Source organism: Hemitrygon akajei, chromosome 8 (assembly GCF_048418815.1).
Source record: "Hemitrygon akajei chromosome 8, sHemAka1.3, whole genome shotgun sequence".
Lineage (NCBI taxonomy): Eukaryota > Metazoa > Chordata > Chondrichthyes > Myliobatiformes > Dasyatidae > Hemitrygon > Hemitrygon akajei.
Genome location: NC_133131.1, coordinates 4,778,626 through 4,801,103, shown reverse-complemented (window position 1 = coordinate 4,801,103; position 22,478 = coordinate 4,778,626). Strand labels below are relative to the sequence as shown.

At 49.3% G+C, this 22,478-nt stretch overlaps 1 protein-coding gene across 5 annotated transcripts in view; it reads right to left on the bottom strand.

Moving 5' to 3' along the window:
• LOC140731577 (transient receptor potential cation channel subfamily V member 3-like) overlaps positions 1 to 15,026 on the bottom strand; it is a 51,622-nt gene extending 36,596 nt beyond the window's left edge. For 3 of the 5 annotated variants that reach the window (XR_012099868.1, XM_073053108.1, XM_073053110.1), the window contains exons 1-2: positions 14,826 to 15,026; positions 8,063 to 8,142 (exon numbers count right to left, since the gene is read on the bottom strand). Coding sequence is in view for 3 of the 5 variants with exons in the window: in XM_073053108.1 (XP_072909209.1) it covers positions 8,063 to 8,139 (77 nt within the window). In the remaining 2 variants the exon portion in view is untranslated. Of the gene's footprint in view, positions 1 to 8,062; positions 8,143 to 11,145; positions 11,310 to 14,825 lie in introns of those variants that run through there. The other 2 variants (XM_073053109.1, XM_073053111.1) reach the window with 2 other exon arrangements.
• Between the last annotated feature and the right edge of the window lie 7,452 nt (positions 15,027 to 22,478).

Sequence of the window (22,478 nt, the reverse complement as noted above, 5' to 3'; positions counted from 1 at the left end):
CAGTGTGGAGGAAAATCACGCCAGAGGTGTGGATATCAGAAGTCAACAATTGCATTAAAATAATGGTAAGTGTAGATATGGTAGGGACAGTGAGAGAGGTCGAAATAACTCCCCAACCACACATGTCATTGCTGGGAAAGGAAAGAGGCCAGCAGAAAGATAGAAGGTTAGATGAGTTGCCGTCTATTCTGTGGTCACAGCATGACACGGACGTAGGGAAAATAAAAACAGCTAGTCCGGTGGAAATAAGGCTGAAAAGGGGAGCAATTTCACCCAGGAGACCACAATACCCTCTAAGACCAGAAGCAGAAGAGGGAATAGCATCGACAGTGCAGGGGTTGCTTGAAATAGGAGTGCTTAAACGAACAAACAGTCCATGCAATACCCCATTGCTGCCGGTCTTAAAAGCAGATAAATCTAAATGGAGATTGGTGCACGATTTGCGACGGGTAAATGATGTGGTAGAGGACTGGCCAGCGGTAGTCTCCAACCCACACACGCTTTTGACTAATGCTCCACCAGAAGCGAGTTACTTTTCAGTGATTGATTTGTGTTCGGCTTTCTTCAGCATTCCTCTAGCCGACCAGTGTCAGTATCTGTTTGCATTTACTTACAGAGGTGCTCAGTATACCTATACCAGAATGCCGCAAGGGTTTAAACATTCACCACAGGTTTTTAATCAGGTGTTGAAGGCAGACCTAGAGGGCATACCATTGGAAAGTACATTGTTACAGTATGGGGATGACCTGTTGATTTGCTCCCACAGCGATGAACAGTGTGAGCAGGACACTATAACTTTGTTAGAGAAGCTGGTGCACGGAGGACATAAAGTATCCAAAAAGACACTGCAATTTTGCACGCAGCAAGTGGAATACTTAGGCAGGGTAATATCCAAGGGAGTGAAGGCGATAGCACCAGATCAGATTGAGGCAATAACTAAGGCCCCAAAACCCCAGACAGTAGGGCAGATGATGATGTTTTTGGGAATGGCAGGGTACAGTTCAGATTGGATAGGAGAATATGCTGAGATTGTGACACCTTTGAGAAAGATAATGAAAGAAGACAGACACCTACACTGGAACAGCTTATAATGCAGTATCAGTTGAGCTATGAATGTTTTACGAGGAAAGGTGCTCGTCCAGTGGGTCATTTCAGAGGTAGCTGCACTCAGATGTGGGATGTAACCCCAGGCGAAAGACACGTAGTAGGTTCCCCTCCACCCGAAGGTGCATTGGACACCCAGATCATCCCCTAGCAGACACCTGGTGGCTGTGTGGTGAGGTAGGGGGTCTGAGATCCACACTTCCCCTCAATTGGGCAGGTACGTGCACACGTGTTATGCTACTTCAAGAAGTTATAGTATCCCCTGAAGTACACTTCAACACTGATATCTCTGAACAGCAGACACTACTGCGGAAAAGGAGAAAATATGAACCCGACTCGACGATCTGGATAGATAGTATAGGACAGCCGAGAGGTAAACCTAACGAATTTAAGGGGAGGAATGAGATTGCTGCAGGCTTCAAAACATTTCTACCCTTGATAGGAACTATTAAGAATGTTGTATGGATAAATTATATATATTACAATCAGCAAAGATTCATCAACTACACCGATGATGCATTGGAGACCTTGGGACAACAGTTAGATGCAACTAGCAAAATGGCGTGGCAGAATAGACAAGCATTGGACTGGCTGTTGGCAGAAAAAGGAGGAGTTTGTGTGATGTTTGGAGAGCAGTGCTGTACTTTTATACCAAATGACACTAGTCCAGAAGGATCGTTTACTAAGGCAATGTATAAGTTGAAAAGTCTAAGAAAGGAAGTTAAACAGAATGCAGGGTTCGGACATCAGTTATCTGACTGGTTAGAAAGTAGACTCGGAGGATGGGAAGCATGGCTGACTAAGATGGCAATAACTGTCAGTATTGTATTGTTGAGCTGTGCGCTTGTGCTGTGCTGTTTTCTTCCTTGTCTCAAGTCTCTTGTAGTGCGTGCTGCAACCAAACAATTTCCGATGCTCGTGGCAATTACTGAAGCAAGCTTAGTGGAGAAAGAAACACCGAAGATGTATTGTTACAGCCTACAACACCTGCAGGATGAACAAGAGCAAAACGACAGTGTGGGAGTAGATTGTAAGGGCTTCTGAGTTTTTTTCCCTGTCTCAGGTACAAAGGGACAGGTTTTTGGCTCAGCAGCCCAGGGTAACAGGGAGGGAATACTTTGAGGTCTTGGTGCAGAAAATTATAGTTTAACCTGAGATTTGGGAATAAGTGCTGGACTTTATTGGGGCTTTTGTGCGCAGACTCTTAGTCTTCTTTCTCTGTGTGAGACCCTATGGGTATCTATGTATCCAACTTATCAGCCAGAATGAAATCCCTGTATTGTCTCTGTACCATTGAACACATCAATGCCTTGAGAATGTAGCTAACAGTGAAAGTAAGCAATGTAGAGATAACGGTGGTAGACAGGATTGTGGAGTGGTGTGATGGTATGGGGACCAGTCAAAGCACTAGAACAAGTATATGCTAATGCGACTAAGATAAGAAATTACTATAAAGAGTGCTGTGAACTAGGGCTCGACGGACAATTAGCGACACGCTCATGAATTGTCTCAGCTTTTGTTTGCAAATAAAGGCTTAAACTTCTTGAAGAATCTTCTGCATCTCCTGGTTATTTCAAGAAACCACGACACTGGCTCCAACCCTCCAACATCAGCCCCTTGGGGCATTCCGGTCAGTGCGGCTGGTGGTCCGAGACCGGACGACCGTAGGGTCATGAACAACTGAAGAGGGCAGACGGGGTCGACCACTGGTATTCATCATTGTTGGGGAGGAACTTGAACTGCGAGGTAGTGTTGCAGCTCTATACACCCCTGGTTAGACCACACTTGGAGTATTGTGTTCGGTTCTGCTGCCTCGTTATAGGAAGGATAAACACTAGCTTTGCCTACGTCCCGGGAATGAAGAGTGCATCATTGGCTGCATGGTAGCCTGGTGTGGAAACACCTGTGCCCTTGAATAGAAAGCCTGACTAAAAGTCGTGGATCACAGTTAAAGCCCTCTCCATCACTGAGTACATCCACATGAAATGCTGTCGCAGGAAAGCAGCGTCCATCATCGGGGACCCCCACCACCCAGGCCGTGCTCTCTTCTCTCTGCTGCCAACAAGAATGTGGTACAGGAGCCTCAGGACCCACACCAACCATCAGGTTCCGGAACAGTTATTACCCCCCAACCACCAGGCAAAGAAAATAACCCCATCATTAAAATGTGTCCACAACCTATGGACTCACTTTCAAGGACTCTTCATCTCACATTCTTGATATTTATTTATTATTACTATTTCACAATAGATCTATGGCAGATGCAATCTCAATGGCTCTTCACCTGGACAATACAAACCCCTATGTCAGGATGTTGTTTGTTGACTATAGCTCAGCATTTAACACCATCATTCCCACAGTCCTGATCAATATGTCATAGGGTGGCGTTGGGAACGGACCCAAATGCAAGGCACAGACACCAGAGTACTAGGGAGAGGACTCGATGTGTCCAGAAAGCAAGGGAAGAGGGGAAGAAACGACGCTGGACAAGACACAGGCCCTGGACGAGACTAGGAGACAGGGCCTGGGCTAGGACTAGACTGGGAAAGTGGGACCTGGACAAGGAACTTGGAACCTGGATAAGGACTCCGAGCCAGAGACTGGACAGGGACCCGGAACCTGGGTCTTGACTCGGGCTCGGACTCCGGATCTAGGCGAGGGCAAGACGTGGCAAGGCAACAGGACTGGACGTGGGGAGCAGGACGCGGGACTCCTGGGCTGGATGAGGACATGAAGCTCAAAGACAAACCAGCACCCACACTCGAACCCAGGGCCGCTTATATTCCAGCCCCAATATGAGAATCAGGTGCCTGTGATTAAGCCCAACTGAAACAAGGGACAGCCAGAAGACCCGGAGTCCGGAGTCTGCGGACCGGACCATGAACCGGAACGTGGACTTCACGGACCGGACCATGACACGATAAGCTACAGAGCCTGGGCCTCTGTACTTCCCTCTGCAATTGGATCCTCAACTTACTAACCGAGAGATCAGATCACAATCTGTGCAGATTGACGATAACATCTCCTCCTCAATGACAATCAACACTGGTGCACCTCAGAGATGTGTGCTTAGCCCACTACACTACACTCTCTATACTCACAAATGTGTGGCCAGGAACAACTCAAAGTTGCTGATGATACGATCATTGTTGATAGAATCTCAGATGGAGATGAGAGGGCATACAGGAGCGAGATATACCAACTAGTGGAGTGGTGGCACAGCAACAACCTGGCATTCAACGTCAGTAAGACGAAAGAGCTGATTGTGAACTTCCGGAAGGGTAAGACGAAGGAACACATACCAATCCTCAGAAGGATCAGAAGTGGAGAGAGCGAGCAATTTCAAGTTCCGGGTGTTAAGATCTCTGAGGATCTAACCTGGTCCCAACATATCGATGCAGCTATAAAGAAGGCAAGACAGTGACTGTACTTCCTTAGGAGTTTGAGGAGATTTGGTTTGTCAACTAAAACACTCAAGAACATCTGTAGATGTACCATGGAGAGCATTCTGACACAGGGAGGGGGTGGGGGCTCATGGACAGGACTGAAAGAAGCTCCAGAAAGTTGTAAAATTAGTCAGCTCCATCTTGGCTACTGGCCTCCGTAGTATCCAAGACATCTTCAAGGAGCGATTCCTCAGAAAGGTAGCATCCATCATTAAGGACCTCCATCACCCAGGTATGAGGACATGCCCTGTTCTCATTGTCACCGTCAGGTAGGAGGTACAGAAGCCTGAAGGTACACTCTCAGCGATTCAGGAACAGCTTTTTCTCCTCCGCCATTCAGTTGCTAATTGGACATTGAACCAGTGAACACTACCTCACTCTTTAAAAAAATATCATTTCTGTTTTTGCACTATTTTAAATTTAACTTATCAATATACATATATATACTTAATGTAATTGATTTACTTTTTTTCTATATTACCATATATTGCATTGTGTTGGCACGTGGCCTAGTGGATAAGGCATCGGTCTAGTGATCTGAAGGTCGCTAGTTCGAGCCTCAGCTGAGGCAGCGTGTTGTGTCCTTGAGCAAGGCACTTAACAACACATTGCTCTGTGACGTCACCGGTGCCAAGCTGCATGGGTCCTAGTGCCCTTCCTTTGGACAACATCGGTGGCGTGGAGAGGGGAGACTTACAGCATGGGCAATTGCCAGTCTCCCAAACAACCCTGCCCAGGCCTGCACCCTGGAAACCTTCCAAGGCACAAATCCATGGTCTCACGAGACTAACAGATGCCTATAAATTGCATTGAACTGCTGCTGCTAAGTTAACATATTTCACAACACACCTGATTCTGATTCTCTTTTCGTATTTGCATAGTTTGTTGTCCTCTGCACTCTGGTTGAACTCCCTGGTTGGACAGTCTTTTATTGGTTCTGTTATGGTTATTTTCTACAGATTTGTTGAGTACGTCCACGAGAAAATGAATCTCAGGGTTGTATACGGTGACATATAAATTTACTTGAACTTTGAAATTTTTGAGTTGCTGGTCAAAGGGAGGCTTCTTCCACTGAGGCTAGAACTAGAGGTCATGGGGTAAGGGTTAAAGGTGAAATATTTAAGGGAATCTGAGGGGGAACTATCCCCCTTTTGATTCCTTTGTAAAATGTAAACAAAATGATGAGGGGTATAGATAGGGTAAATGCAAGCAAGTTTTTTCCACTAGGAAACACGAGGAAATCGGCAGATGCTGGAAATTCAAGCAACACACACAAAATGTCCTGACGAAGGGTCTCGGCCCGAAACGTCGACAGCATTTCTCCCTATAGATGCTGCCTGGCCTGCTGTGTTCCACCGGCATTTTGTGTGTGTTTTTCCACTTAGGTTGGGTGGGACTAGAGCAAGAGGTCATGAGTTAAGGGTGAAAGGGGAAAAGTTTAAGGGGAACCTGAGCGGGAATTTCCTCACAGAGGATGCTGAGAATGTGGAAGGAGCTGCCAGAGGAAGTGGTGGATGTGGGTTTGATTTCAACACTTAGGAGAAGTTCGGATGGGAGGGGTGTGGAGGGCTGTGGTCCAGGTGGGAGGGATGTGGTCCAGGTGGGAGGGGTGTGGAGGGCTGTAGTCCAGGTGGGAGGGGTGTGGTCCAGGTGGGAGGGGTGTGGTCCAGGTGGGAGGGGTGTGGAGGGCTGTAGTCCAGGTGGGAGGGGTGTGGTCCAGGTGGGAGGGGTGTGGTCCAGGTGGGAGAGGTGTGGAGGGTTGTGGTCCAGGTGGGAGGGGTGTGGAGGGCTGTGGTCCAGGTGGGAGGGGTGTGGTCCAGGTGGGAGGGGTGTGGAGGGTTGTGGTCCAGGTGGGAGGGGTGTGGTCCAGGTGGGAGGGGTGTGGAGGGGTGTGGTCCAGGTGGGAGGGGTGTGGAGGGTTGTGGTCCAGGTGGGAGGGGTGTGGTCCAGGTGGGAGGGGTGTGGAGGGTTGTGGTCCAGGTGGGAGGGGTGTGGTCCAGGTGGGAGGGGTGTGGAGGGTTGTGGTCCAGGTGGGAGGGGTGTGGTCCAGGTGGGAGGGGTGTGGAGGGTTGTGGTCCAGGTGGGAGGGGTGTGGAGGGTTGTGGTCCAGGTGGGAGGGGTGTGGTCCAGGTGGGAGGGGTGTGGAGGGTTGTGGTCCAGGTGGGAGGGGTGTGGTCCAGGTGGGAGGGGTGTGGAGGGTTGTGGTCCAGGTGGGAGGGGTGTGGTCCAGGTGGGAGGGGTGCGGAGGGCTGTGGTCCAGGTGGGAGGGGTGTGGAGGGGTGTGGTCCAAGTGGGAGGGGTGGGGAGGGCTATTGTCCAGGTGGGAAGGCAAGTTTAGATGGGAGGGGTGCGGAGGGCTGTGGTCCAGGTGGGAGGGGTGTGGTCCAGGTGGGAGGGGTGTGGAGGGGTGTGGTCCAGGTGGGAGGGGTGTGGAGGGGTGTGGTCCAGATGGGAGGGGTGTGGAGGGTTGTGGTCCAGGTGGGAGGGGTGTGGAGGGCTGTGGTCCAGGTGGGAGGGGTGTGGAGGGTTGTGGTCCAGGTGGGAGGGGTGTGGTCCAGGTGGGAGGGGGTGTGGAGGGCTGTGGTCCAGGTGGGAGGGGTGTGGAGGGCTGTAGTCCAGGTGGGAGGGGTGTGGTCCAGGTGGGAGGGGTGTGGAGGGGTGTGGTCCAGGTGGGAGGGGTGTGGAGGGTTGTGGTCCAGGTGGGAGGGGTGTGGTCCAGGTGGGAGGGGTGTGGAGGGTTGTGGTCCAGGTGGGAGGGGTGTGGTCCAGGTGGGAGGGGTGTGGAGGGTTGTGGTCCAGGTGGGAGGGGTGTGGTCCAGGTGGGAGGGGTGTGGAGGGTTGTGGTCCAGGTGGGAGGGGTGTGGTCCAGGTGGGAGGGGTGTGGAGGGTTGTGTTCCAGGTGGGAGGGGTGTGGTCCAGGTGGGAGGGGTGTGGAGGGGTGTGGTCCAGGTGGGAGGGGTGTGGAGGGTTGTGGTCCAGGTGGGAGGGGTGTGGTCCAGGTGGGAGGGGTGTGGAGGGTTGTGGTCCAGGTGGGAGGGGTGTGGTCCAGGTGGGAGGGGTGTGGAGGGTTGTGGTCCAGGTGGGAGGGGTGTGGTCCAGGTGGGAGGGGGTGTGGTCCAGGTGGGAGGGGTGGGGAGGGCTATTGTCTAGGTGGGAGGGGTGTGGAGGGCTGTGGTCCAGGTGGGGGGGGTGTGGTCCAGGTGGGAGGGGTGTGGTCCAGGTGGGAGGGGTGTGGAGGGTTGTGGTCCAGGTGGGAGGGCTGTGGTCCAGGTGGGAGGGGTGGGGAGGGCTGTGGTCCAGGTGGGAGGGGTGTGGTCCAGGTGGGAGGGGTGGGGAGGGCTATTGTCTAGGTGGGAGGGGTGTGGAGGGCTGTGGTCCAGGCCCAGGTCAGTGGGACTAGGCTGATTAATAGTTCAGCCCAGACTAGGGGGGCCTGCTTAAGTGCTGTAGTGCTCTAGGACTTTCTGGGGACTTGGACCCAGGAACTAGAACAAGCCGGCTCAGGTACTGACCTCGTTTTCTCGTTCTCCGTTTCTGAGCTTCCATCCGGTTCATCTGGCTGCATCAGTAAATTGAGGTTGTAATCCATTGTCTGTGCAGGAAGAGAGAGAGAGAGAGAGCGACGTCACCCAAAGCTGACCACGGTAGCACTGTGGTGGGTGCAACGCTTTACAGCGACAGGTAGGTATCAGGATTCAATTCCTGTCGCCGTCTGTCCTCTCTCCCCGAGACTCTATAGGTTTCCTCTGGGTCCCCCGGCGTGCGGGTCAGGGTTAGTACGGTGTGGACACGCTATGTCGGTGCCTGAAGCATGGCGACACTTGCGGGCTGCCCCCAGCGCGTCCTCGGACTGCGTTGGCCATTGTCGCAAACGGCACATTTCACTTTATGTTTCGATGTGCACGTGACAAATAAAGCTGATCTAAAATCTTTGCGCAGGGCAGCGTACACTGGTACATGGGTAGGAAAGGTTTAAAAGCGTAGAAGTTTAGTGCAAAAATGGGACTAGCTGCAGTGGGTCAGCATGGACCAGTTGGGCTGAAGGGCCTGTTTCTGCGCTGTGAAGAATAAACTCGAGAAAAGCAGAAGCAAATAAACCTCTGGAGACCACAGAGCTGAGACTTTTCCACGCATCCAGCCTCTTCTCTCTGAAGAACCATGCTCCTTGTCTGTAAATCTCAGAACCCCACAAATTTCCCCCTAAATGCGAAGCTCTGTTCCCACCTCCTGGTCCAAAGGGTGTTCTGATTCCCCAACCACTCCCCCAGCACCCTGCCGCAGTAGCTCTGAAGGTCTGCCTTCTGATTGCTGATTCACCCGACACTGGGAAGCCCACCTCTTCACCAGCGCCTCACGTCACCCATATCTGTCAAAGGCCACATCCGTCAGGCAGGACACTTACCGTCCGGTCCATCAGCTCTTGTCATTGTTACCACAGGGAGTCCCCACGGTTTAGAAATAGCTTCTTTTTCTCTGCTATCAGATTTCCAAATGGTCCGTGATCACTACCTCACTAATTTGCTCTCTTTGCATTTTTAAAAATTTTATTTCTGATGGTAACTTATAGTAATCTTAATCTGTCATTATCTCTCGCAGTGTGGGACTCCAGCTGCAGCAAGACAGATCACACAGCCCTCCAACGGGTGATTAGGACGGCTCAGCACATCATTGGGACTCAACTACTGGACCTGGAGATGATCTACAACTCTCTATGCCTACGGCGTGTTTGTAACATCATTAAAAACCCATCCCATCCCGGACACCGTCCATTCAAGCTCCTGCCATCCAGTAGGAGATACAGAAACATCTTGGCCAAGACAGTAAGACTGAAGCAACACACACGAAATACTAGTGGAACGCAGCGGCCAGGCGGCATCTATAGGAAGAAGCGCTGTCGATGTTTCAGGCCGAGACCCTTCGTCAGGATCTTGGCCCGAAACATCGACAGTGCTCCTTCCTATAGATGCCGCCTGGCCTGCTGCGTGTCACCAGCATTTCGTGTGTGTTGCTTGAATTTCCAGCATCTGCAGATTTCCTCGTGTTGACAGTAAGACTGAACACAGCTGCTTCCCGAGGATGGGATGTGCAGCTGAATGACGCCACACCCCTGCTTGCCGATGGCCTTTCAGTGCTATGGACCATCGAAGTCACGTTATGTGTAACCATATAACAATTATAGCACGGAAACAGGCCATCTCGGCCCTTCTAGTCCGTGCCGAACGCTTACTCTCACCTGGTCCCACCGACCTGCACTCAGCCCATAACCCTCCATTCCTTTCCTGTCCATATACCTATCCAATTTTACTTTAAATGATAATATTGAACCTGCCTCTACCACTTCTACTGGAAGCTCGTTCCACACAGCTACCACTCTGAGTAAAGAAGTTCCCCCTCGAGTTACCCCTATACTTTTGCCCCTAACTCTCAACATGTCCTCTTGTTTGAATCTCCCCTATTCTCAATGGAAAAAGCCTATCCGCGTCAACTCTATCTATCCCCCTCATAATTTTAAATACCTCTATCAAGTCCCCCCTCAACCTTCTATGCTCCAAAGATAAAAGACCTAACTTGTTCAACCTTTCTCTGTAACTTAGGTGCTGAAACCCAGGTAACATTCTAGTAAATCTCCTCTGTACTCTCTCTATTTTGTTGATATCTTTCCTATACTTTGGTGACCAGAACTGTACACAATTCTCCAAATTTGGCCTTACCAATGCCTTTTACAATTTTAACATTACATCTCAACTCCTATATTCAATGCTCTGATTTATAAAGGCCAGCATACCAAAAGCTTTCTTCACCACCCTATCCACATGAGATTCCACCTTCAGGGAACTATGCACCATTATTCCGAGATCACTCTGTTCTACTGCATTCTTCAATGCCCTACCACCATGTATGTCCTATTTGGATTATTCCTACCAAAATGTAGCACCTCACACTTATCAGCATTAAACTCCATCTGCCACCTTACAGCCCACTCTTCTAACTGGCCTAAATCTCTCTGCAAGCTTTGAAAACCTACTTCATTATCCACAACACCACCTATCTTAGTATCATCTGCATACTTACTAATCCAATTTACCACCCCGTCATCCAGATCATTAATGTATATGACAAACAACATTGGACCCAGTACAGATCCCTGAGGCACACCACATTTTACTACTTCAATATTAATACCTAGCGATTGAACCTTCCTAAGTAACCTTCCGTGTGGAATCTTGTCGAAGGCCTTACTTAAGTCCATATAGACAACATCCACTGCTTTACCCTAGTCGACTTTCCTAGTAACCTCTTCAAAAAATTCAATAAGATTTGTCAAACATGACCTTCCACGCACAAATCCATGTTGACTGTTCCTAATCAGACCCTGTCTATACAGATAATTATATATACCATCTCTAAGAATACTTTCCATTAATTTACCCACCACTAACGTCAAATTTACAGGCCTATAATTGTTAGGTTTACTCTTAGGACCCTTTTTAAACAATGGAACAACATGAGCAATACGCCAGTCCTCCGGCACCATCCCCGTTTCTAATGACATTTGGAATATTTCTGTCAGAGCCCCTGCTATTTCTACACTGACCTTCAATGACCCACGCCTGCCCACACTGCAATCGGACTTGTGGGTCACGGATCGGCCTCTTTAGTCATCTCAAGGCCCACAAGGGACCAGATCAACCACCAGGTGAGGAATCATACTCGACTCTGAGTGATCGCTGATGATGATGGTAATTATGGGAATCACTTTTTAATTAAGCCACACCGCACGCATTGAAGTATCTATTTTGCGCGGGCTGGAGTAGCACCGTAATCTTGTTTTGAGCAATCTGTTCCGGTTACTGCAATGCAGCTGCAACACTACAGATTTCATGCAATGAATCCCTCCTCATCTCTGTTCCAAAGAGACGTCCCTCTATTCTGGAGCTGTGCCTTCTGCGCCTAAACCCTGCCGCTATAGGAGACATCCTCTCCGTGTCCACGCTGCCGAGGTCTTTCAATGTTGGACAGAGAGTCCGCCTCATCCTTCTAAACTCCAGCGAGTACAGGCCCGGGGCCAGCAGAGTGGCAATAAACCAGATTCGGATTCTCAGCGTTACCGAGAGGCTCCCCACCCAGGGGGCAGCCTTCGATTGATTTATGGAGACCGCACACAGGGCTCGGACAGTCACCCTGGATTATCCGGATCCTCCGACGGTGGAAAGAACATTTCCCCTTGTCAGAGAGAAACGTCCTCCGTGTGGCCCAACTCGAGGCGCCTGCCCCTTTTACCCTCGTTGCTCCAAAGCCTTCCTGTCATTTGGGGTTAGGGAGGTTGAGAGGAGTCTTGATGGAGGTCTATGATAAGAGGCATAGATAGTGGACAGCCGGGGGGAGCTGATAATTTTAAGATAATTAGAGGGATGTATAGAGGAGGTGTCAGAGCTGGAATTCTCACACAGTGTGTGGAACACGTTGCCGGGGTCCCGGTGATAGAGGCAGATACATTAGGGACATTTTTGAAAAAAATTCTGTAAGGCCGCAATCTCTTATCACTGATAATGGTCCGTGCGGTCTGACCAATGCGTTATAAAGCCTTACCATTAAGTCAAGTCAAATCAAGTCACTTTTTATTGTCATTTCGACCATAACTGCTGGTACAGTACACAGTAAAAACGAGGCAACGTTTTCCAGGGCCGTGGTGCGAGTCCTCCGGAAATGAATCCTGACATTGTATTTGCCTTCCTTACCGTCGACTCAACCGCAGGGTAACTTTAGACAATCACAAGTCCCCTTGCAGCTCTGATTTCTGAATTTTCTCCCCGTTTGGAAAATAATCTACACCTTTATTCCATCTACCAAAGTGCGCGACCATTCACTGCCTGGCACTGTGTTTTATCTGCCTCTTCTTTCCCCGTTCTCCCAGTCCGTACAAGTCTGCAGGCTCCCTGCGTTCTCAACACTACCAGCCCCTCCACCTGCCTTCGTGTCGCCTGCAAAATTGGCCACGAAGCCATCAATTACTAGGATGTTACCTGGGTTTCAGCACTTAAGTTACAGAGAAAGGTTGAACAAGTTAGGTCTCTATTCATTGGAGCGTAGAAGGTTGAGGGGGGATTTGATCGAGGTATTTAAAATGTTGAGAGGGATAGATAGAGTTGACGTGAATAGGCTGTTTCCATTGAGAGTAGGGGAGATTCAAACGAGAGGACATGATTTAGAGTTAGGGGGCAAAAGTTTAAGGGGGTATTTCTTTACTCAGAGAGTGATAGCTGTGTGGAATGAGCTTACTGTAGGAGTAGTAGAGGCCAGTTCAGTTGTGTCATTTAAGATAAAATTGGATAGGTATATGGACAGGAAAGGAGTGGAGGGTTATGGGCTGAGTGCGGGTAGGTGGGACTAGGTGAGATTAAGAGTTCGGCACGGACTAGGAGGGCCGGAATGGCCTGTTTCCGTGCTGTGATTGTTATATGGTTATATAATTCCATCACTAACAGACGGTACTGTGCAAAAGGTATCAGGTATAGCGAGGGTGCCCAAGACTTTTGCACAGTATTGTGGTAATTTTAAATATTACACTGTACTGCTGCTACAAAAAAATTCATGACATATGTGAGCGATGATAAATCTGGTTCTGATCTGGGTCTCTATTGTGGACTGAGAGTGGGAAGGGGGCAGAAAGAGGGGAATCACTGTTGGGAAAAGGGGAAGGGAGAGGGGAGGGTGCGGGAAGCACCAGAGGGACATTCTGTAATGATCAATAAACCAATTGTTTGGAATCAAATGACCTTGCCTGGAGTCTCGGGGCTGGGTGTGTCTGCAGCCACACCACCCCCCACCCCTGGCACTCCTTCACTACCACCTGTCCCCACCCCCTCCCGCGGCGCTCCACTCTAGCCATTCTCAACACTCTGCTCCATCCAGATTTACAAACTAGCTGTCCGTTCTACCTCGATAAATACAGTACTGAACAAAGGTCAGGCACCTTAGCGCTATATACTGTACGGTACTTTTGCACAGCTCTGTGTAAGGTGAAAAGAAGCTGTCCAGTGTCAGTCGGTTTCAATGAGATCCCACCCCCCCCCCCATTCTTCCATACATCAGCACGGTATTATCTGCACAAAACACTGTACCAGCAGCACCCCGCTCATATAGTCACGAAAGCAGAAAAAAAGTTACACAAAAATAATCTAGCCCAAGACTATGCCTGAGAGTCATGGCCAGAAGGTTGATGGTGCTTGGATGGGGTGTGTCCTGGGGCCCCGCTCCTGCAAGGACTAAATCAGAGACTAAGTAACCCGCTGGGTTGTGAGGGTCACACGGTGACACACACACACACACAGACACAGACACACACACATGCACACACAGACACAGACAGACACAGACACACACACACACACACACAGACACAGACACACACACACACACACACACACACACACACACACACACACACACACACAGACACAGACACAGACAGACACACACACACAGACACACACACACACACACACACACACGCGCGCACACAGACACAGACAGACACAGACACACACACGCACACACACACACACACACACACACACAGACAGACACACACACGCACACACAGACACAGACACAGACAGACACACACACACAGACACACACACACACACACACACACACACACACACGCGCACACACACACACAGAGACACACACACATACGCGCCAGGGGTAGGGGTTGAACCCAAAACTCTGGTGAACACGAGAGATTCTGCAGTCGCTGGAAACCCAGACCCACACACGGAATGTTGGAGGAACTCAGAAGGTCTGGCAGCACCTATGGAGGGGAATGAACAGTGAACGTTTTAAGCCGAGACCTTTCATCGGGACTGGAAAGGAGTGGTGGGGTATACAAGCTGGCAGGTGAAGGGGAGGGGGAGCCGTGTTACGTTTCTCTTCCCACAGTTACTGCCATGTGCTTCCAGCGCTCGGTTTTGCCACTGGAAAGGAAAGGGGAAAGAAAGCGGGGAAAGGGGGGAAGAGCACAAGCTGACAGGTAATAGGTGAGACCAGGTGAGGGTGGGGGAAACGTCTTTGTACGCCCAGCCGTATTACTCGGAAAAGTTCCCAGTTAACTAAGCCGGGAGTGTGAAGCTCGTCCCGGGAAGGGGAAGTTCGAAGCTGTTCAGACAGGGGAATCCGCGCTCCTGCAGAAAGTGGTCTGCCGTCTCCACCAGGAGCTCCCGGCAGCGAGGACCGGCATCCTTCCCTCCCCACCCCGAGGAGCAGACTCACCAAACGATGCACGTTCGAGTAACTCCCTCGCTATATCACTGAGGGGGGCTAACTGACTGCCCCCGGCCCGGACTGAGTTCCCTGACGATGCCGGAAGCCGGGGGCTCTGCCACAGACAGCGAGAGGGGGAAGCCTCCGAGCGCAGTAAACTCTTCCCAGAGCGAGATAGAGGAGCGGCTCCCGGGTGCCTGCAGCCACCGACCAGCCGAGTGGGGGTAAAGGGGCGGCGCTGAGGGAGGAGCGGTAATGAGGGGGCGCCACATCTCGGGAGCGGCAGTGCTGGGAGAAAGACTGCATTTGATTGCGACATGAGGCCACGAATCCAACTTATCAGTTCTTGCCCTGTCTTGTCTTCTCCATACCGTACCAATCGCCGCCGCTGGGCTTTAAGCATGCAGTTGTAATTTAAATTGCGGTGTTTAAGAGCAGGGACTTGAAAGTTTTACTATCAGCGGCAGATTTAATGTGTGGCGGCAGGGAGTTCCAAACCCGTAATGGCCCTAGGGTAGAGTGAGTAGCGGTAGCAGTCCTTGTTGGTCTGGATGGTCTTGTAGTTCAGGGATTGGTCTTGTCGGGTTGCTGGTCTGTTGCTCTGGTGACACAAAACGTGACTAACGTTGGACGGAGTTAATGAATGAGTTTCCTTGTAAATTGTGGTAAGCCCGGCTATTGTGCGGCGTCGGATGTGGGAGATCCTGGAGTCTCCGAGCCTCCCGGACGTCTACATCTGCGCCAGGTGCGCCGAACTGCAGCTCCTGAGGGACCGAGTTAGGGAACTGGAGCTGCAGCTCGATGACCTTCGCCTGGTCAGGGAGAGTGAGGAGGTGATAGAGAGGAGTTACAGGCAGGTGGTCACTCCGGGGCCACGGGAGGCAGATAGGTGGGTCACGGTCAGGAGGGGGAAGAGGCAGGTACTAGAGACTACCCCAGTGGCTGTACCCCTTGACAATAAGTACTTATGTTTGAGTACTGTTGGGAGGGGACAGCCTACCTGGAGGAAGTGACAGTGGCCGGGCCTCCGGCACAGAGGACGGCCCTGTAGCTCAGAAGGGTAGGGATAGAAGAAAGAGGACCATAGTAATAGGGGACTCGATAGTCAGGGGTTCAGACAGGCGGTTCTGTGGAGGTGATCGGATGGTAGTTTGTCTCCCTGGTGCCAGGGTTCGGGACGTTTCTGATCGCGTCCAAGATATCCTGAAGTGGGAGGGTGAGGAGCCAGAGGTCGTGGTACATGTAGGTACCAATGACATAGGTAGGAAAGGGGAAGAGGTCCTGAAACGAGAGTATAGGGAGTTAGGAAGGCAGTTAAGAAGAAGGACCGCAAAGGTAGTAATCTCGGGATTACTGCCTGTGCCACGCGACAGTGAGAGTAGGAATGGAATTAGGTGGAGGATGAATGCGTGGTTGAGGGATTGGAGCAGGGGGCAGGGATTCAAGTTTCTGGATCATTGGGACCTCTTCTGGGGCAGGCGTGACCTGTTCAAGAAGGACGGGTTACACTTGAATCCTGGGGGGACCAATATCCTAGCGGGGAGGTTTGCTAGGGCTACAGGGCAGACTTTAAACTAGTAAGATGGGGGGGGGGGTGGAAATCAATTTGAGGAAACTATGGGAGAGGAGGTTAGTTCACCAGTAGAGCAAGTAAGTAGACAGTGTGTGAGGGAGGAAAGGCAGGTGATGGAGAAGGGATGCGCTCAGCCCGAAGATGTAGGGGAGAAGAAAGAAAAGGATAATAAATTTGAATGCATTGTTAGGGATGAAAAGAGAGGAGGAGGTGGAGAGTATCTTAAATGTATCTATTTTAATGCTAGGAGCATTGTAAGAAAGGTGGATGAGCTTAAAGCATGGATTGATACCTGGAATTATGATGTTGTAGCTATTAGTGAAACATGGTTGCAGGAAGGGTGTGATTGGCAACTAAATATTCCTGGATTTAGTTGCTTCAGGTGTGATAGAGTAGGAGGGGCCAGAGGAGGAGGTGTTGCATTGCTTGTCCGAGAAAATCTTATGGCGGTGCTTTGGAAGGATAGATTAGAGAGCTCCTCTAGGGAGGCTATTTGGGTGGAATTGAGGAATGGGAAAGGTGTAGTAACACTGATAGGAGTGTAGTATAGGCCACCTAATGGGGAGCGTGAGTTGGAAGAGCAAATGTGTAAGGAGATAGCAGATATTTGTAGTAAACACAAGGTGGTGATTGTGGGAGATTTTAATTTTCCACACATAGATTGGGAAGCTCATTCTGTAAAAGGGCTGGATGGTTTAGAGTTTGTGAAATGTGTGCAGGATAGTTTTTTGCAACAATACATAGAAGTACCGACTAGAGATGGGGCAGTGTTGGATCTCCTGTTAGGGAATGCGATAGGTCAGCTGACAGATGTATGTGTTGGGGAGCACTTCGGGTCCAGTGATCACAATAGCATTAGCTTCAATATAATTATGGAGAAGGACAGGACTGAACCTAGAGTTGAGATTTTGATTGGAGAAAGGCTAACTTTGAGGAGATTCGAAGGGATTTAGAGAGAGTGGATTGGGTCAAGTTGTTTTATGGGAAGGATGTAATAGAGAAATGGAGGTCATTTAAGTGTGAAATTATGAGGGTACAGAATCTTTATGTTACTGTTAGGTTGAAAGGAAAGGTTAAAGGTTTGAAAGCGCCATGGTTTTCAAGGGATATTAGAAACTTGGTTCGGAAAAAGAGGGATGTCTACAATAGATATAGGCAGCATGGAGTAAAGGAATTGCTCGAGGAATATAAAGAATGTAAAAGGAATCTTAAGAAAGAGATTAGAAAAGCTAAAAGAAGATACGAGTTTGGTTTGGCAAATAAGGTGGAAGTAAATCCGAAAGGTTTCTACAGTTATATTAAAAGCAAGAGGATAGTGAGGGATAAAATTGGTCCCTTAGAGAATCAGGGTGGACAGCTATGTGTGGAGCTGAGGGAGATGTGAGAGATTTTGAATGATTTCTTCTCTTCGGTATTCACTAAGGAGAAGGATATTGAATTGTGTAAGGTGTGGGAAACAAGTAAGGAAGTTATGGAACCTATGACAATTAAAGAGGTGGAAGTACTGGCGTTTTAAGAAATTTAAAAGTGGATAAATCTCCGGGTCCTGACAGGATATTCCCCAGGACCTTGAGGGAAGTTTGTGTAGAGATAGCAGGAGCTCTGACGGAGATCTTTCAGATGTCATTAGAAACGGGGATTGTGCCGGAGGATTGGCGTATTGCTCATGTGGTTCCATTGTTTAAAAAGGGTTCTAGAAGTAAGCCTAGCAATTATAGACCTGTCAGTTTGACATCAGTGGTGGGTAAATTAATGGAAAGTATTCTTAGAGATAGTATTTATAATTATCTGGATAGACAGGATCTGATTAGGAGTAGCCAGCATGGATTTGTGTGTGGAAGGTCATGTTTGACAAACCTTATTGAATTTTTTGAAGAAGTTTCGAGGAATATTGACGAGGGTAAGGCAGTGGATGTAGTCTATATGGACTTCAGCAAGGCCTTTGACAAAGTTCCACATGGAAGGTTAGTTAAGAAGGTTCAGTCGTTAGGTATTAATGCTGGAGTAGTAAAATGGATTCAACAGTGGCTAGATGGGAGATGCCAGAGAGTAGTGGTGGATAATTGTTTATCGGGATGGAGGCCGGTGACTAGCGGGGTGCCTCAGGGATCTGTTTTGGGCCCAATGTTGTTTGTAATATACATAAATGATCTGGATGATGGGGTGGTAAATTGGCTTAGTAAGTATGCGGATGATACTAAGGTAGGAGGTGTTGTGGATAATGAGGTGGGTTTTCAAAGCTTGCAGGGAGATTTATGCCGGTTAGAAGAATGGGCTGAACGTTGGCAGATGGAGTTTAATGCTGAGAAGTGTGAGGTTCTACATTTTGGCAGGAATAATCCAAATAGAACATACAGGGTAAATGGTAGGGCATTGAGGAATGCAGTGGAACAGAGAATCTAGGAATAACAGTGCATAGTTCCCTGAAGGTGGAGTCTCATGTAGATAGGGTGGTGAAGAAGGCTTTTGGAACGCTGGCCTTTATAAATCAGAGCATTGAGTACAGAAGTTGGGATGTAATGTTAAAATTGTACAAGGCATTGGTAAGGCCAAATTTGGAATATTGTGTACAGTTCTGGTCACCAAATTATAGGAAAGATATCAATAAATTAGAGAGAGTGCAGAGTTGATTTACTAGGATGTTACCTGGGTTTCAGCACTTAAGTTACAGAGAAAGGTTGAACAAGTTAGGTCTCTATTCATTGGAGCGTAGAAGGTTGAGGGGGGATTTGATCGACGTATTTAAAATGTTGAGAGGGATAGATAGAGTTGACGTGAATAGGCTGTTTCCATTGAGAGTAAGGGAGATTCAAATGAGAAGACATGATTTGAGAGTTAGGGGGCAAAAGTTTAAGGGAAACACGAGGGGGTATTTCTTTACTCAGAGAGTGATAGCTGTGTGGAATGAGCTTCCTGTAGAAGTAGTAGAGGTCAGTTCAGTTGTGTCATTTAAGGTAAAATTGGATAGGTATATGGACAGGAAAGGAGTGGAGGGTTATGGGCTGAGTGCGGGTAGGTGGGACTAGGTGAGATTAAGAGTTCGGCACGGACTAGGAGGGCCGAGATGGCCTTTTTCTGTGCTGTGATTGTTATATGGTTATATGGTCTCTGGAGGGTATCCCATTTGAGGTCGAGAAGCATATCCGTAACACTACTGGTCTTTCTATAATCACTGGTTACAAACCTGGCAGCTCTTCTCTCGACTTTCTCCAGGTTATTGATGTGAACGGTTTGGTAGGGATCCCAAATGGCACTACAGTATTCAAGTCTTGGACGGACGAGAGTTTTATAAGCCATTTATTTTGTGGTTTTTGAGCAATTCCAAAAGTTATGGCCGTAGAAGGCCAAGGATTTTGTTGGAACTTGAAACGGTTTGGCTGATGTGTTTTGCCTAGCTAAGGTTATCTGACAGTTCAATGCCCAAGTCGGGGGTGATGTTTTACTTCCTGGAGTGCAGCGTTCTCCATGAAGTACTGATGATGGTAATTTTTTTCCTGGTGGGTCATTCTCATAATGTAGCCCTTTGAGATGTTAAATTTTCATCCGCCAGGAGACTCCCACTAGCACAGCGAGTTAATGTCTTGTTGAAGGGTATTTGCAGTCATTTGGAGACCTTATGGGTCTGTACAGAATCAGGTCATCTGCAAACAGTCTAACTTCAGATGTAACCACAAGTTTGGACGGTCATTTATATAGGTTAGAAAAAGTAGTGGGCGCAAGACAGTGCCCTGTGGTACCCCCGAAAGTACTGGACAGCTGGAATGAGGATTGCCCGTCAGGTGCCGTTTAGTTAGAAAGCTTTTGATCCTAATCCTTGGTAGAGCCTCCGATGCCAAGACCAAGGGTGCCAATAGACAATAGACAATAGGTGTAGGCGTAGGCAATTCGCCCGTCGAGCCAGCGCCGCCATTCACTGTGATCATGGCTGATCATCCACAATCAGTACCCAGTTCTCTTGACTCTGCCTATCTAACTCTTCCTTGAAAAGCATCCAGAGAAGTGGCCTCCACTGCCTTCTGAGGCAGAGCATTCCACACCCCACAACCCTTGGGTGAAAAGGGTGCTGGTGCGGAGACCCCAACATTTCACTTTGCCTGCCTTGCCTTGGTAATTGAGGGAGGTCAGAGGAGAACAGCCAGACAGCGAGGCGGCCGTAGCTCAAATAACCTCACTTTACATCAGTGGGTGTGCAGGACCACAACACTTGGACATTGAGGTGGATGGGTTACAACAGCACGACGGTACACCCGCGGCCCCTTTCTTAGGTGCAGGAGGTACCGATGAGTGTGAAGGAATGGAGTGATATGGATGATGCAGGGAGGACATTTAGTGTGAAATTGGTATCAGGGTCAGCACAATAGTGTGGGCTGAATGGCCGGTCTAGCACTGATCTATGATATTCGGAAGCCCCACTGGAAATACAAACCCTGTGTCCAGAATGGGGACATGGATGGAGATAGGATTTAGAGGGGTTTTGAGGAGAACTTCTTCACGCAAGGCTCGGTAAGAGAGAGGGGTGAAAACAGAGACAACGACGGAGGACTAGAGGAAGATCAGATTAACCTTAATTATCACATATACTGTACATCAAAATATACAGTGAAAGGTGTTGTTTGCATCAAATCGAGTGAGCAAGGATGTGCTAAGGGCAGCCCGTGGATGTCCCTATAACCAGATAACAATTACAGCACGGAAACAGGCCATCTCGGCCCTTCTAGTCCGTGCTGAACGCTTACTCTCACCTAGTCCCACTGACCCGCACTCAGCCCATCATCCTCCATTCCTTTCCTGTCCATATACCTATCCAATTTCACTTTAAATGATAAAATCGAACCTGCCTCTACCACTTCTACTGGAAGCTCGTTCCACACAGCTACCACTCTCTGGGTAAAGAAGTTCCCCCCTGTGTTACCCCTAAACTTTTGCCCCTTAACTCTCAACTCATGTCCTCTTGTTTGAATCTCCCCTACTCTCAATGGAAAAAGCCTATCCACGTCAACTCTATCTATCCCCCTCATAATTTTAAATTCCCCCTATCAAGTCCCCCCTCAACCTTCTACGCTCCAAAGAAATAAAGACCTAACCGCCGTCCTTTCAGCACCAACATAGCGGTTTACCTAAACCCCAACCCGAGCGTCCGGAGGTCACGGGGAGAAATGTCCCAAACTGCTCGCAGACAGCGGCGCCAATTGGACCCACAAGCTGGCGGCAGGAGGCCATTGCACTAACCGTGTGGGTTCAATGCCTGCCATTGTCTGTACGGTGTCCGTACGTTTATGGCTGCGCGGGTTTCCTCCGGGTGCTCCGTTTCCTCCCCACTGTCCAAAGGACGTACGGGTCAGGATTAGTAAGATGTGGCGCCCGAAGCATTGCGACACTCGCAGTCGCTGATATAAACGACACATTTCAATGTGTGATTCGACGTGCATGTGTTAAATAAAACTAAATTTTAATTGTTAGAACTTTCAAAGCACTGCGGGAGATATGTTACGTGGGGGGGGGGGAGAGAGAGGGAGGGAGAGAGAGAGAGGGAGAGAGAGAGGGAGAGAGAGAGAGAGAGGGAGAGAGAGAGAGAGCGAGGGAGAGAGGGAGAGAGAGAGGGAGGGAGAGGGGAGAGAGAGAGGGAGGGAGAGAGAGAGGGAGGGATGAGGGAGAGAGAGGAACGAGAACTTCCGAGTTTTACTGCAGACGCAGACCTCGGGTCTGTGCACACGGGAGGAGTTAAAACGTGGAACAGTGAAAAGATTTCATGCTGAATTCGTCTTGTGCAATCTGAAATGAGAAACACAGCACAGGGTTCTTGCCAAACAGGGGAAGGGTGTCGGGGAGGAAGTCCAGAGCTCGGTAACACGGCTGGGGGTGGGGTGGGGGAGCGAGTAAGATTGTGAGCGTTAAAAAGGACAGCACAGACAAGCGCAGGCCCCTCGGCCCACCTTCTAACCTGCTCAACCCTTCCCTCCCACATAGCTCTCCAGTTTTATATCATCCTTGTGCCCATCTTAGAGTTTCTTGAATGCCCCTAACGTATCTGCCTCCACTACCACCCCTGGCAGGGCGTTCCACACACCCAGCACTCTCTTTAAAATTTA